The sequence below is a fragment of the Ciona robusta genome, chromosome 13 (genome assembly GCF_009617815.1).
Source record: "Ciona robusta chromosome 13, ASM961781v2".
In the NCBI taxonomy this organism is placed as follows: Eukaryota; Metazoa; Chordata; class Ascidiacea; order Phlebobranchia; family Cionidae; genus Ciona; species Ciona robusta.
Window position 1 is genome coordinate 4,093,178 of NC_143247.1, and position 15,575 is coordinate 4,108,752.

At 35.4% G+C, this 15,575-nt stretch overlaps 1 protein-coding gene across 2 annotated transcripts; it reads left to right on the forward strand.

The window, feature by feature from the left end:
* Positions 1 to 1,941: 1,941 nt before the first annotated feature.
* LOC149725940 (LIM/homeobox protein Lhx3-like) lies at positions 1,942 to 12,584 on the forward strand. 2 transcript variants are annotated; one of them, XM_089891412.1, is made up of 6 exons: positions 1,942 to 2,520; positions 6,966 to 7,140; positions 8,239 to 8,441; positions 9,488 to 9,645; positions 10,058 to 10,328; positions 10,445 to 12,584. In XM_089891412.1, the coding sequence occupies exons 1-6, from the start codon at positions 1,953 to 1,955 to the stop codon at positions 10,858 to 10,860; spliced, it is 1,791 nt and encodes a 596-aa protein (XP_089747538.1). In that variant the 5' UTR covers positions 1,942 to 1,952; the 3' UTR covers positions 10,861 to 12,584. The 2 variants fall into 2 exon arrangements, with proteins under 2 accessions (XP_089747538.1, XP_089747539.1); XM_089891413.1 differs by lacking the exon at positions 1,942 to 2,520 and adding an exon at positions 6,382 to 6,665.
* Positions 12,585 to 15,575: the final 2,991 nt, after the last annotated feature.

Sequence of the window (15,575 nt, forward strand, 5' to 3'; positions counted from 1 at the left end):
TTGTTTATATGCCGAGGTTTAATTGTTTATATTCTGGAATTATAAATAAAGTCGTCTGTGACGTAACCATATTACGTATTATCTAGCTTGTCAGTTTGTTACGTCACAATTGCAATTCGTAATCGCGTTACAGAATAATCGTATCGACGCCACATCTTCTTCAATTGTGACGTCATAATACGTTAATCGTTTCAAATATTTTAGTTTTATCTTCGATCGCGAAACAGTTTCCATTATTTTTATTTCGATATTTTATTTTTACGTCATCTCGTGAACAATAGATGTTATCGCGCTCTATGTGACGTAATAATGGGTAAGAGACGCTGCATCTAGATTCAAAATTATCTGACGTCATCAGATGTAACGTAATAAATACATGACGTAAAATTCGAAACTTTTGAAGGTATTATGTTATGACGTAACGGGGTTGCGAAAATTGTAGAAGTAAGCGGTTACGAGTTTGAATAATTATCGAATATTGTATGTGTTATTTGGGGTGGGTATGGGTTACGCGTTGCTTGATATTGGTTAGGGTTCCTGAGGTTTTTAGTTAAGTGCTTTGTACTCGTATTCACGAGTATTAAGTTGGTATTGAAATTGTAAAAGTTAAACTTTTAAGGGCTTTCCATGGGTTTAGGGGACGTGGGGGGTCAGGTGTGTACCCTGTGTATTTGGGTAAGTGAATAAAGTATCGGGTGCTTGGTCTGTGGTATTGTTAGTTTGTGTTTAGTAATAATGGGTAAAGTGTGAATGGTAGGGGGTTAGGGGTGATGGGGTTCATGTGGAATATTTGCGGCTTCTTGATTTATATGAGAAGCGGAATATTAAATAGTGGTGGTCGTATCGTTGTTATGTGATGTACATGCGTTGGATGCCCTTCATGGGGTTGCGGGTGATTTGGTTTGTGGGTAAAATACCTGTACTATTACTGGGTTGTGGTTTTTATAAAAAACAAAATTTGGAATGATGGTAGTTTATGTTCGTGTATGTATGGTGAATTGTGGGTGTTGGGTTATATGGGTATTAAGGGTCATAAAGTTTTGGGGTTTTTGAAACACCCATGTTATTTGTGGACTGTTGTTTTATAAGAAGCAAAATTTCGAATAAAATTATCTCCGCCCCGCTTGCGATGTGTATCGTGTACGTGTGGATAAATAATGTAATAGGGGAAGTGAATGAATGAAAATGTATGCAAAAATACTAACCAAAAACTACATGCGAGGCTGGTTAGTAATGAATAATGTAATAGGCGATTTGCTCCCGAGATCTTAACGCCAATTGCCCGTTTTAAAGTTTACGTGACGAATTATTATTTATTTTGCGTTTAAGGCGGTTTTATGTTACATTTCATACTTCGGAAAAATTCGGAATTTTTCGGAGAAATTTTGGGAGTTGAATTTCCGGTTCGGGTGTTTTCGTAAAATTTCGTTAAATTTCGGAAGTATTTCGAAAATGATTTTAAATCCAATACACTGAAGGTTTTTGAAAGCAAACCATCGTTTTCAATTTACATAATGCAATCTAGTCGCCGTGCCAACTGCGTCACAATCGCCGCCATTTTGCATCCATTGTTTTCGACGCGAACGACAATGGCAGCTTTGACGATTGGAATCGCGGCCGCGAAAGGAAACTTAGCGTGTTTCGTAACATAAGGTGTTATGATGTAATTCTATTCTATAAGGGTGAAGTACTTATCGAGGTTTAGGGGTTTAGACCATTTTGCCCATTACCCGATCAAGTCGATCAAGTCGTGTCTGTTACTTCTGCTACCAGACCTAACAATGCAATATAAACTTTCTATAAAAAATGTTAATCCTATTGCTCGAATGTCGGACGAAACATCCGATTAAAATGTCTACAACACGTTATGCCTGGTAGCAGAAGTAACAACGTTATAGTTACAACATTATTACGTCACATTAATACGTCATACTATCGCAGGAACGTAGACAATGCAGACCGGAAGTGAGTTTCATCAAAATTCAGCCGGAAGTATACGTCACCAACCGGATATTGCGTACCACCAAGACAGAAAGCATTTATCGACGCAACAATGGGATGACAATGATAAAAAATCCGACGTGAATCAAGATGACGATTTTGACCAATATGTGGACGATGACGTAGGTTATGACGTAGGCGATGATTTTGATGATGACGACGACGATGACGGCATAGTGGTCGATTGTGATGACGACAGAGACTCGCTGATGGATTTAGATTTTTCAACATCCTTGCTTTCCGGTCACAGTGGGGATTTCCAGGATCGAAAACACGACTTTCCTACGTCATCGCTGCAAGAACTATTCTCTATGACGCAATCGGTGACGTCATCAAGTTGTGACGTCACCAACCTCGTGACCAGCTCCATCCAATCACATCCCGACCTCAACGACTCGGGGATCGTTACCACAGTAGGGGAATCCCCGCAGAACCCCTTTTTACCCCAAACCTCTTCGAAACAAACGGACAGCGCTGGGTCGCTGTTCGCGCTTCTATCGTCCGATCAACGAATACAAGGTATTGTGACGTCATTTTCTTCAGTATTCCATTTTGGTTCATAAATCCCGCATTTGTATTCATGGGTTAGGTCGTTGTTAAGGACTTGGGATTTAGACCAGAGTTACGGTGCCCTAATACCCCAATACCCAGAGATAAAGGAGAAATTGACCTATTACCCAAAGAATCCAAGATACAGTAGTGTTGAATATAGTATTCCAATTATACGGGAACTTACAATAATTAAAATTACGAATTATCTATTTTATAGCTACAATTTTCACAAGATCAAATAATCTTTGTTAGCTAACTAGCTGTTCCTAACCAATCCATCGTACCTAAAACTCTAAAAAATAATAAAAAATCTTTAAAAACTGCAGTATAAAATTCTAAACAGCGAGTTTCTAAATTATTTGGTAAAAATGCGTTTTTTATAAAGGTAAACTTATTTATTTGACGTAACTTTATATACAATGATAGAATAAACTGTATAGGCCTACTTATACGTCTTGTATAACTTAAATAACACACAATACAACTAAAAATCGAGCTGCGAGCTAAAATTTGAGCCAAAACTGACAAAAATTGTACAAAACCTGCTACCTTGCCGTACAGTGGCTTGAATTGTGTGTGTGTCTTGCCAGGGTAAAGCTGTGTGTTTGTTAAATAATTGCTAATCTAGTTTGTATAAAATACGATTTATATCGGCCAGGGCATCAAAATTGTTCGCAAATTAGTTTATGTTCCTGCCGCTTCCCTTCTGCAGATGAAATTATAGTAATCGCTTTTTGCCGGAGCGCAGAACAGTGTTGCCAGATATAGTTCACAAGGTTAAAAATATGTTTTTAAATGTTATAACTTTTGAATAATACATCAAATATATGTTATAGTAGTATTAGTAACTGTCTTTTGTTTATATAAAAGTGTTTCCAATGTTTTAATATTGCTTGCTTTTAAATTTAAAAATAGTCTGGAAACACTAGATTTAGATTAATCAGCAAATGGGGTTTAATGTCGATCGACCTGTTTGTGACGTCACGCAACGTCATATTGAATCATTTTGTAACTAAAGCGGTGTTGTGATTCTGTTTTGAAGCTAAGTTTGATTGAAAATTTATTTATGTATTACAAGTATATACAATGTATAGCTAATATTGCTTAAAATATAAGAAATTGGTTTTATAAACGAGACTTTGCGCTTTGTATTAGTTTAAATGGCAATTGTTGCAACAAAATTGAAATTTAACCATATTATAGGTAACTATGTTATATTGTAATAAACAAAATTAGGATTTTGACAAAAAGTTTGAGTAACTTTTGGAAAAACATTGATTTTCTTCGCAAATTCTGTAATTTAATTTTCAAAATGGCGACGTACTTGCCTATTGGTGTTTATTTGTAAAGAAAAATGAAAATACGAAATTATAACGTTTTATAAAATGTTATAATTTATTTTCAATGTTATATTTCTATTGTATATAGATAAAAGTATAATATTTCCATGTTTTGCGCCAATTTACATAGAGATCTTATATAAATTCTATAAAAATAATAAAATTACAAAATAACGACTACCCATTGGGGAACAAAATATATAAAGTTAATATTATGGATCTACACACAACAATTTGGGGATAAAACAAATTCCTGAAATGTATAATGTTTTCAGTTTATGTACACGCTATACTGTAATATAGACGTTTATAACCTTATTGTATATTAGGTTAGGATACGATGTGCTGTCATTTTAGTATCAAAATTTCAATTGAAACGACTTTTGTATATTGGATTATACTTATTATACAACTGACTATATAGAAGGTTGGGGTAGGATAGTCTATTTCATTCTATTTTTTGTCCCATTTGGCATTAAACAAAGAAATTTTACAGAATTACTTAACCTTGCAACTCTTTAAGGGTGTTGTAATTTGTTAAATCACGATTAGGAAACACAGGATATTATGTGTTAACGGTGTCCATCTTACCCCACAGTAATACGACATGTTATGTAAAATTAGAGCCCAGATATTGGATGCTAAACTTATGTTGAGCAGATGTTTCAAACTATGTTGATTATCAATGCTGAAGAAAACTCAAATCACGATTAGAAAATACGTGATATTATGTATTAACGGTGTCCATCCTATCCCACAGTAATATGACATTTTATGTAAAAATAAAGCCCAGATATTGGATGCTAAACTCATGTTGGGCAGATGTTTCAAACTAAATAAATATCTTTTTAACTTCCTTTAAAAAATCCCTTCGTAATTGGCGGAGACACTTTAAGTAAACAGAAACTATTTTCTCATTTAATATTCATCCGCCGAATGGACGACGCGTGCACCTCACCTGTTAGGGCTGTGACGTAAACAACCACCATTGTCCACCTGTGTCCATCCATTGTCTACGTCATAAATATTTGATTCTAGAATATTTTAAACAAACGAAAATGGCGTCTTCGTGTTTTCTTTACAGTGGTTGCTGATGTTGTATTTATAGGATTATGGGTTGGGGTAAGATGGTACATGTATTCATACCGTCCCATTTGGTAATAAACAAAGAATATTTACAGATTTACTCAACCGTATCCTCGCAACTCTAAAATAGCGTTGTTAGTTGTGTAAAAAACACGTATGATATTGGATATTATGTGCCAAAGATATTCATCTTAACCCACAACTTGACTATTTTGGCGAAATTTATGAATCAAAGTTTCCATTCAACCAATAGTATAATATGATTGCTTATATAGTGTAATATTTATAGATATTCTAAATATGTTTGCACCAAAACCTAAATATTACGGCGCGTTATACATGGTGCTGGTATTCAACGAATTGATTTCGATTCTCGCGTCGTTTAATTGTTATCTCATGCTGGGTATAATGACGACATAATTACATCTGTGACGATTCGTGGTTGGATAATTAATGACATTATGACATCACACTTACTAAGTTGTCATTGGGCGGATTTCAAATTTTCAATTATTTGAATTCTTTCTTAATTACCGCGGGACAATTTACATTTTTAGAACTCAATAATAAAACTGGACTTCTTAAAGTAGCGACAAATATAATTGGATATTCAAACAAATGCTATTATTTAATGTTTCTTGGGTTTTGCAGCTTACATTTAAATACAACTCACTGTGAGTTTATTGTATGTTAGCAGCCACGTTTTTATTGACAATTTTTTCAGTAGTTTTTACCCCTAGCATGTTTTAACTACTGTCATTTGCTGCTAATTCTCTTCTCTTCGTTGTTTAATTAATATGATCTTAGTTATCGTATAAAAAGGCCGCTTACAAATTATCATTTAACACGGATGCTAAATTTATCTTTTCGGTTACGGTAACGAAGATTAAAAAATAGTTAAAACGAAAAGACAGGGCATATGGCGAGAAACGCGACAGTCGTTACAACACGCTTAACTACTAACTAATATTGTCAAATATTTGTTTAGTAATGAATTACATTGTTACGTCATAATGTTCCGGTTCAAACCGACCAATCACAGCTTGATCTTCAAACAAAACATAATACGTAATTTCCGAATGACGTCACTTTGAACGACGTCACGCCGACACATCACAAATGCAAATACCAAAACGGATACTACGTACTTGTGACGTACACCTGACGTCATCCTTCTCGCTGCGTCGTCTGTACCGCATTATGACGTCATGAGAAACACCGCTGTTTGCATTGTGACGTCTAGATGTTACGTCATCAAAGCGCGCGTAATTCGTTTGTTAAGCGCGATATCCCGCTGATCAAAGCGAGGCGTTAATTGTTTAAGAAAGAAAGTGGATTCTAGAATATATAAACCTGCGCGACGTCGCGATTGTATTCCATTGTTAAGAACAATCGATCAATTTGTTACAGTTAATTCTACAATTAAAATGATTCTCGATACTAAGGCGCTCGATGAACTTACGAACCTGCCGTCGCCAGGTAACGGTATGACGTCAAGAATCATGACGTCGCGATTTCACCCGTACGCGAAAGTTTCGAAAACATCGGGTATGAAATCTCCCACCTGCGGGGATTCAGGGGCCGTTGTCCCGCCGATATTGGCTTCGCGACCTGAGGTCGTCGGTTGGCAAATGGAAGTCGAAACGCACGTCACAGAAGATTATAGTGACGTTTTGTTAGTTCTTTGTAAGTGGCGTGTTTTAGTAATTAGGGATACGGTGTTAGATACGGATATATAATTTCGTAAATATTTTATGTTTGCTACCAAATGGGACGATAAAGGAGATTGAAATATAAACCATCTTACCCCAACCTACGACATTTATGTTAAAATATAAAACGGTTATAAATAGAAATTATAAATATAGGCTTAAAACATGGCCCAACCTATGCTATATATATATATATATATGATATTTGTATATTGAATTTCCGGCTTAACCAACCATACAATATATTTAAATTAACCGTTCCATATTCCCACAGCCAAGATACCAAAATGCACCGGATGCGACCACCATATATTCGACCGGTATATTCTCAAAGTACAGGACAAACCTTGGCATTCACAATGTTTAAAATGCAACGACTGTGGGCGACAACTGACCGATAAATGTTTTTCTCGCGGTAGTTACGTTTACTGCAAGGAAGATTTCTTCAAGTAAGTGAAATGTTTGTTGTTTTTGTCGCTTTTTATCTTGCTGTATTTATATGTGGGCGAGGTTCTTTATACGGCAAGGTATTCTTATAGGGGACTTAGACCTAAATAGGTTTATAAAAGAAATATTGTCCCAACATGTAGATTGTTTTCTATGCTTGATAAGGTCGTACTATATTTTTTAACCTAATTAGTTGCTTAATATTTGGAAATGAATATTTTTATCAAAGATTTAGTAAAACTTGAATTGATCTTAGTAATATTTTAATTAATTTTTTTTTTTAAGATTCTTATATAATCCAAATTAAGAATTTGTTAAATACGTTTGCATAGATTTTTTAAACAGCTTTCACTCATAAAGCAATATCTTAAAACAAAATAACTCGTTTTATTATTTGTCATCGAATTTTATTCCTGATTTTATCAATTTCTACAAATATTTTGCATTGGCTTAAAAACAAAGCGTTAAAATTTCGCCAATTTTCTATTCACGTCATTTTAATTTTGAATCTAATTTAACTTCTGCCTACAACAGGTTGTTCTAAATTTAAATTTCATTTTCGCGCCGGTTTTAGCCGCGTATATTCAGCTATGGGATTTATTTAAACATTCCCGTATTTTGACTCAGAAATGTTCACATATATATGCCCTGTTTAATAATTCACCGCCCCCGCATATATTTATTATCACCTAAAATATATTTCCCTCGTATTATGCGCATAATGTTTAGGTTTGTAACTTTAATTGCGGGCTTGCTTTCAATTTAAAACTCGGTAAAACTTTTATTAAAACCATGACCAATATATGACCAGAGTTAGAACTTTAAAAATTTAAAAATATTATGAGCGGATTTACCCTGTGACTTGAAACTATACTTTATACATTATAACTTATATAAATAATTTTTGCTTTTAAAACCTAATTAACTGTTAATAAACAAAATAATATAACATATATTAACCACAAACTTAAAGCCCAAAATTAAATGATGCCATTTGTTTAAATAAGCATCATTTACACTACAGAGTAGCTCACCTCAACCAAAATTAACCCTTAAAATTTTTATTAATTTACAAACCATTTTAACTCCTTTTATTTCAGGAGGTTCGGCACCAAATGCTCCGGTTGCGAACTCGCCATTCCCCCCACACAAGTGGTTAGGAGGGCACAGGACAACGTGTACCATCTAGAATGCTTCAGATGTTTCATGTGTAGTGAGCAATTGGGCACCGGGGACCAATTCTATTTGCTGGATGATAGTCGGCTTGTGTGTAAGAAAGATTACGAACATGCAAAGTCAAGAGGTAAGTTTAATATAAACCTCACGCTCGCTGTCGAGTTATAACATTGGTGTAGAATTGTCATGGACGCCTACGTCACAATCATCGTTAGTTAAACAGACAATGCAACAGCTTCTAAAAATCGCGCTGGCAGCCAATTTTAAACAAGATTAAATACCGATATCTTTGTTTATGACACTAGGCATTGTTTGTGCATAAAATTTGAATTGTGACGTCATAGTTTCGTATTGTGACGTCATAGTTTCGATTGTGACGTGATAATACACCTCGCGGCTCATGAATCGATTAGGACGCGAAACAATGATAATAGAAACAATTGACTACGTCATAGAGAAGTCGCGCTCGCAACAATCCCCCCAACATACGGCGCTCGATTAAAACGCTTTCGCTTGTCGGTGTTTATCCCAAAATCCCAGACCACGACATCGAGGTCGAAGCGGATTTCCCGCCGGGGTTGAAGGCTCCAAGGTTGGCCAAATATCGATCGATTTCCCGATCATCCGATTAGTGGAGTTACGGCGCTTAATCTATGGATCGATGGTAGCGCAGATGGCGTTGGAGTATTGATGGCTTTTAAGACGACGTCGCTTAAGCGGCGTTTAAAATAAAACGCTGGAACTGGATTAGGGAAATAAATACGACGTTGAATGTTACTTGCTGTGCGCTGTAGTGTAAACGCCGCCTACAAGAACAAACAAAGAAATATCTACACCCAGCTTTTTTCTGTGTACGCCAGCATCCGTATTCTTATGCGTAAATACCGCTTAAAAGGACATATAGTACAGTGGGGGGAAATGGGACACCTTTTCATTCTATGTTCTCGTCCCATTTAGTAGTAAACAAAGAAAATTCAAAAGAAATATAAAACTGTATCCTCACGACTCCCATGAACCATTGTCAATTGTTTAAAACACGATCGGGATATTTGGATATTATGTGGGTGTCCCATCTCCCCCCACCCTACTATACATATATATTTTTATTTAAATAACTTACCTATTATAAACCCAAACACCCCAATTTCCTTTCTAACCTTTCAGTGTTTCCAGATCTTGACATGGACAACGGTATAAAGCGACCCCGCACCACTATTACAGCTAAGCAACTGGAAACACTGAAGATCGCTTACAATCAAAGCCCGAAACCTGCTCGCCACGTGAGGGAGCAGCTGAGCTCGGACACCGGGTTAGACATGAGAGTAGTCCAGGTGAGAAAATAATCTATTTCTACTTTAATTAATATAAGCGTTTGATATGCCCGAATCCTCACGACCCCGAAAGAGCGTTGTTCATTGTTATAAAACAAAATTAGGAAATACGTGCTCATGAGAGTAGTACAGGTGGAAAATTGATTAAAACTTATCTTTTTTGTTTAATATTTGGAACCCACTGTGAGTTGCTTACTATATGGGTTTAACAGATCGACACGTATATTCTGCATAAGTGTGTCGAGTGATTATAAAATTGGGTTTAGAAGCCACGCTTTTTAACCAGTGTTCTTTTATTTATGTTATCACGGCTTTAAAAGGAGTTGGCGTGGTATAACGACTGTTTTTTTTAAATATTGATATTTATAATAAACAAACAAACAAATAAATAACCCTTTTTCCTACACAACAGGTATGGTTTCAAAACAGAAGGGCGAAAGAAAAACGTTTAAAGAAAGACACAGGCCGACAACGTTGGGGAGAGCTATTCCGATCAGGGGCGCCGTCTAGTGGCCCTCATTGTCGACCAAACCCAGACTCCCCGCCCAGCGGTGGTAAGCGTCGTGTTGGTGGCCATAGCAACCGTAAGCGGCCCTCTAGCTCTCCTGGTGGCACACGTATAGCTATCCCGATACCATCGTCGATTCAAAGCCCTGGTAGGGCGCCCACTAACGGACAAATTGGTAAGCTAATGTCTTCATATGAGTTATTGTATTTGTATAAAACAGCAACTAAACGGCAACTGTTTGTTAAATTCAAAAAATGCAAAAAAAGTTAAATTCATTTATTTTTTTTCCAGAATCCAACTTTATTGCTCCCGAGCACAATGCGCCACCTCACGACGGTATCATGATGGGTGAATCCCCTTGCTTTGCACCTGGGGAAGTCCCGTACCCGCAACAATCTTCCAACCATGCTTATCTATCCCCTGGTAGTATTCCCGACATGGGGGGTTTCCCCAACCTGACACGAAACTACGATTACGTAGACGGCCCCCAAATATTGGGACCAGGAATGGCGCCTATCATGAAACCCCCCACCAACAACGCGATACCGAATTATTACGTCACAAGCCCACAAATGCATCACAATCAACACCAGAAAAACGATTGTGACGTCATATCCGAAAGTAGCGGTCACTCGAACCTGAGCGATCTATCTTCAAGTCCAAGGTCATGGCTGGGTGAACTTGACCACGTGACACATTTCCAATAACTCGTTCCCCTAGAAAAGTTTTCACTGTGATTTCTATGCCGCCCGTACAATTATTAGGGTTGGGTGTATATTATTGAAGGTATCCGCTATTGAGAAAATATCGAGAGTTTTTGACCCCAACTTCCCTTCTCCAACTTCAACCCCCAATTTCTGACCTGTTACCCGTTACCTATTACCCCCTATTCCTAACCCCAATTGCAAAGTTTCGCAATTCCGATGATTGAGACCAAATATTCGCGGTAATTAGACCACGAAATATCTTGCAAAGTAACTTTCTTCTATGCACGCATGACTTTATTGCAAAACGGATTTTCTTAAAGCGGGTGCGTTCTATGATATATATCTCGCTAAATTCTCGTCGTATTTGGGACTTTTACACCCCCATTAAAGTTACAATGGGTATTTATACAGATATCTACAAACTACTACGCATCCATCCCCGCTGTTAACCAATCAAATCGCTCTGTTACGTTTCGGTGACAACGTATTTCTGTAAGACGCACGTCCACGCAATATATACCAATCAAGTCGCATTAACCCCTAACTAACCGAAGCGAAACATAGCGGTTTGATTGGTTATAAAAAGGTTGGTTGATTAGTAGTCTGTATTTGAAAAACACTCTTTTAGTGAAGGTATATATGCCCACTATATATGACGCGTTTATCGTCGCCACATACCCGTATAACTACAGGGGGTTGTGTTATAGTTCCCTTCATTCCATCTCGCTTCAATCCGCCGCTAAAACGCACCCTGTGCCAAATTAATGCGGAACTGTGTTTCACCATGTTGCAATATTAGTTGTGTGAGTACGCGAATAAATATTCATAAGAAAAAACTGGGAGAAAGTCAGTAAATTTTGCATATAAGAAATATGGTCCCATTTCCGCAAATACGAATAATATTCAAGTATTTATGTATGGTTCCATTTCACCGGGTTTGGGTGAACGTAATACAGCGGAAGGAATGAAAGACTTATTTATATATGCGGGTTGTAATTATAATACCAGTGTTCATTAAAATCAAATCAAATGATTTTTTGTTAGACAGTTAATACTGCATTTTATAATAAATATTATTACAGTTAAGTTTTACTGTATAATATATTAATAAAAAGAAATATTATTATGTTAGTTTTTGCCAGTTACAAAATTTGCATAAAAAAACCCTCAAGTATTAACCAGAGTCCGTATATAAATTAACTAAACACCGGAAATTCTATTTATAGCGGGAAAAGTAATTATTTGTGCATCACTGGTAACTGGAAACACTGCAAAACCAGTTCCGGTTGATTGGTTTTGCAAAGCCTGTTGTTCAATTTAGGGTAGGGGACTTTTGGGGCAGATTTTGTAAAATTTTATTGAGTAAGTGTTACTTTTACCGTATATTATGGTATTTTGTAAAGTTCTAATGGTATTGTAAGTAAATTAGCGTCGTATTTAGGTTTATTTTTGCTAAAATTTATGTTAACAAACGCCGCAATTTTTGGGGTGTATATTAATTGTTATTCATAGCCAAAATATCTGTGTTTTATGCATCTTGGATTAATATAGGTTATAATTTTGTTGTAGATATATACATTTCGTTGTTTTAATAGTTTATAGGGTGTTATTGAAAAGTTACACTTAAGAAATTTTAAAAGTAATATAGATATTAGATTTCAAACTTTTTTACGTGTTCCAATTGTTGCGATAGTGTTTAATCTACCGCCTAACCCCTGAAAAATTGCTTAATTTGTAACTTCATGGAGAATTCTTTGCTAGTATACCCCTTAACTAAGTTTTCTAAAAATATAGAACTGTGTGCAGTAGTGCACTAGAAGCTGGTTGTAAGGTCTTATTGTTTAATCTGCAGTTTTAAATTAAAGTAATATTTGTAATATAATGACCCATAAGTATAACTATAACAACTAATAAATATTACAAAACATATTGTAAACTTCCCAGTAATAAGAAAAAGTTATAATATACCAATCTGCAGAGTATAACAGGTGCGAAAAAATAGCCGTCTTGCACGTCGGCTCACACAAGATCTCGTCAGGAACTGCCAAATTCTGCAGACTAGATAATATAACTGTCGTAATAAATGTAGTTTATTAATTGGTATGATTTGTTGTTGCTGAAGCTGCTTATTAGTTTAAGCATGATTTGTGTCAATCCTGTTTTGTGAGTGTTGATGTCTGGCTCAGTGGTTGGGCACTTGTATTGTAACCTTAAGGATACCGGGTTCGACACTCGATACTGATCTGTTGTTTTGCTACATTACGGCAATTTCTTAAACTCAGTGGCCTTGGATGGGTTGTGGTACCCTGGGTGTTGGGGTAATGGGCCAACTCTGACTTAAATCCCAGGTCCCATGGTGTGCCTCACTGTAGGACCTCACCCATATAGAATAGAATGTGCATATACAATGTTGTTGTTTATTGAGTAGGAGTTACTATCCTAAGCTTCTTGTTATGTAAACATCCATTGTATTGAGTGGGGTGTGTGAAAGTAGCTTATGTGTGGGTGGTAGTGTATATGTATTACCATGCCGAGCTACATGTTAACACAGGGGAGGCAGGGATAGTTAGACACACAATCTTGTGAAACAAATCTAACTTATTGGTTGTAATGTTTATTTAATATTAATGATGTTTAGAAAATCCCAGGGTTGATCTGTTTTTCATATATGGTGTTACTAATGATATTACTGTACATAATAACTCCTGTAGTTTAACAATACCTTATAACTGGGAGTCCTTTAACCAAAGATAACACAAGCATTAGTCATCAAGTAAACTGCCATTCTGTCAAAACTGTCGTAACCGAACTAATAGAAACCAAAGGTTTATTAGCGTGAGTCATAGGGTAATACATAATTGGAGAGTTAGAATTGGTAAACTGTTACTCCCCAAATCACCCACAAAGTTACGCTTCATTAGTTCCAGTTTTAACATGGTGTAACATAAATTTATCTTAATTATGTTGGTTGTTCCTCACAATGCCAATTGTGATGTCATAATATACAACTTTTAATTGTTTTATTGTTGTTTGATTGTGTGTAACAATCACTTTGTTGGTAAACAATGGCCATTATTCTATGATAATTATGATAATGATAACAATGTTACTGTATAATGAGGTGTGCAGTTGTAAAACAATTTTTAAAATATTTCAAGGTTGTATTTTAAAGTAGAATTGGATATTGTATTTTGTTTTAAGTTTATTTTATTATTTTGTTAGTTGTTAAAAGATTTTAAATCTATTAAGATTTGTTTTCTAAATGTTTATTTGTATCAAACCATTTCCTTCTCATAGAAATCTTGTTAAAATACAACAAGCATTGTTTTTGTAAAATTAGAATATTACAATTTAGAGAGTGTAAATTTAAAAATTATTATATCTATATCTACTTTTGAAATTATTATATCTATATCTACTAATATTAGGCGTGAAGATTGTAAAGTTTTGCAAGTGAAGTTTTAGCCCAACAATATATTGGGACTCCAAATATAAGTTCCTGTGTAAGTTTTGCGTTCGTTGTTTATACGAATAGTTTTGTCACGTTGCGTCTGTTCCAATCTGATGAATGGTTGATCTAATCAAGTTGTAACATGATACTAGTAGGAGGTTGTACTCTATCTAGGGTCCTGTGTATTGTATGTAACTAATTCTATTATATTATATCTTTGTATGACAATAGGGTGGGGTGGTTACATTGTGTGCTTTGTTTATATCCCACCCTATTATGTTTATATAGTATACAATATTACATTGTGTGTGTTATGTTTATTATATCCCATGCTTCACACATTATGTGGTAAACAATAAGATGTAGCTGTTAGGTGTAAATTCAACACCATGTTTATTAATGTTGTATAGTACAACATGGGTGTTGTTTTTTTTTTAAATTATAACAAAAACGGGGATGACATTGTTAAAATGCACCTACAGATGGTTGCAGGGTAAACTCCATTTGAAGGTTAAAACAGTGGTGCAAAACATATGTCACCCCTGAGACATGCCACCCAAACCCCCCCCCCCCCAACGTGACACTTACAAAGTAGTGTATGATTATTTGTTAATTCATTCATGTGTGTCATTATTAGACGACAAGTCATTTTGTCACCTTACAAAAGTTATATAGTTGTAACCCACCCCACACAAAAGTTACTCTACATTTCCATTAAAAGAGTTAACTTTTCGATTTATTCTAATTTTACAAAAACTTTCTTAGAACTTTAGTAACTTCCTGTCAATTACCAAGACATAAAGGTGATTATGATGTCATAACTAGCACAGTTCGTGGGGACATTTATGATGTAACAATGTGATATGGTTCAAATGAAACTAGAGTGGTTTCGCTTATATGTAAATTATGTGGTTGGGAAGAAATAGTATTAATTTAAACAGAAAGAAATATTCTTTATAAGAGAGAGAGTGTAAATAAGGAAATAAAAGTTATTTTTATGGTGAAAGGAATGTAAAAGTGTAAACATTAACGGAAAGGTTTTAAAAGTTTATGGTTTATAAAGCTACTGTTGTTTTGAAATTACGAAAAACTTTAGTATTATTAAAAAAGGATTTGCATGACTTAGCCTATACATAAATGTAACCAAAACTTTATTCCAGATTTTTAATATTGCATTATAAGTGATTGATTAATAGGGCTAATGCTTTGAAAAACTTATAACTGTAATATTTAACTATAACTGTACAGATACCCAGCCTAACTT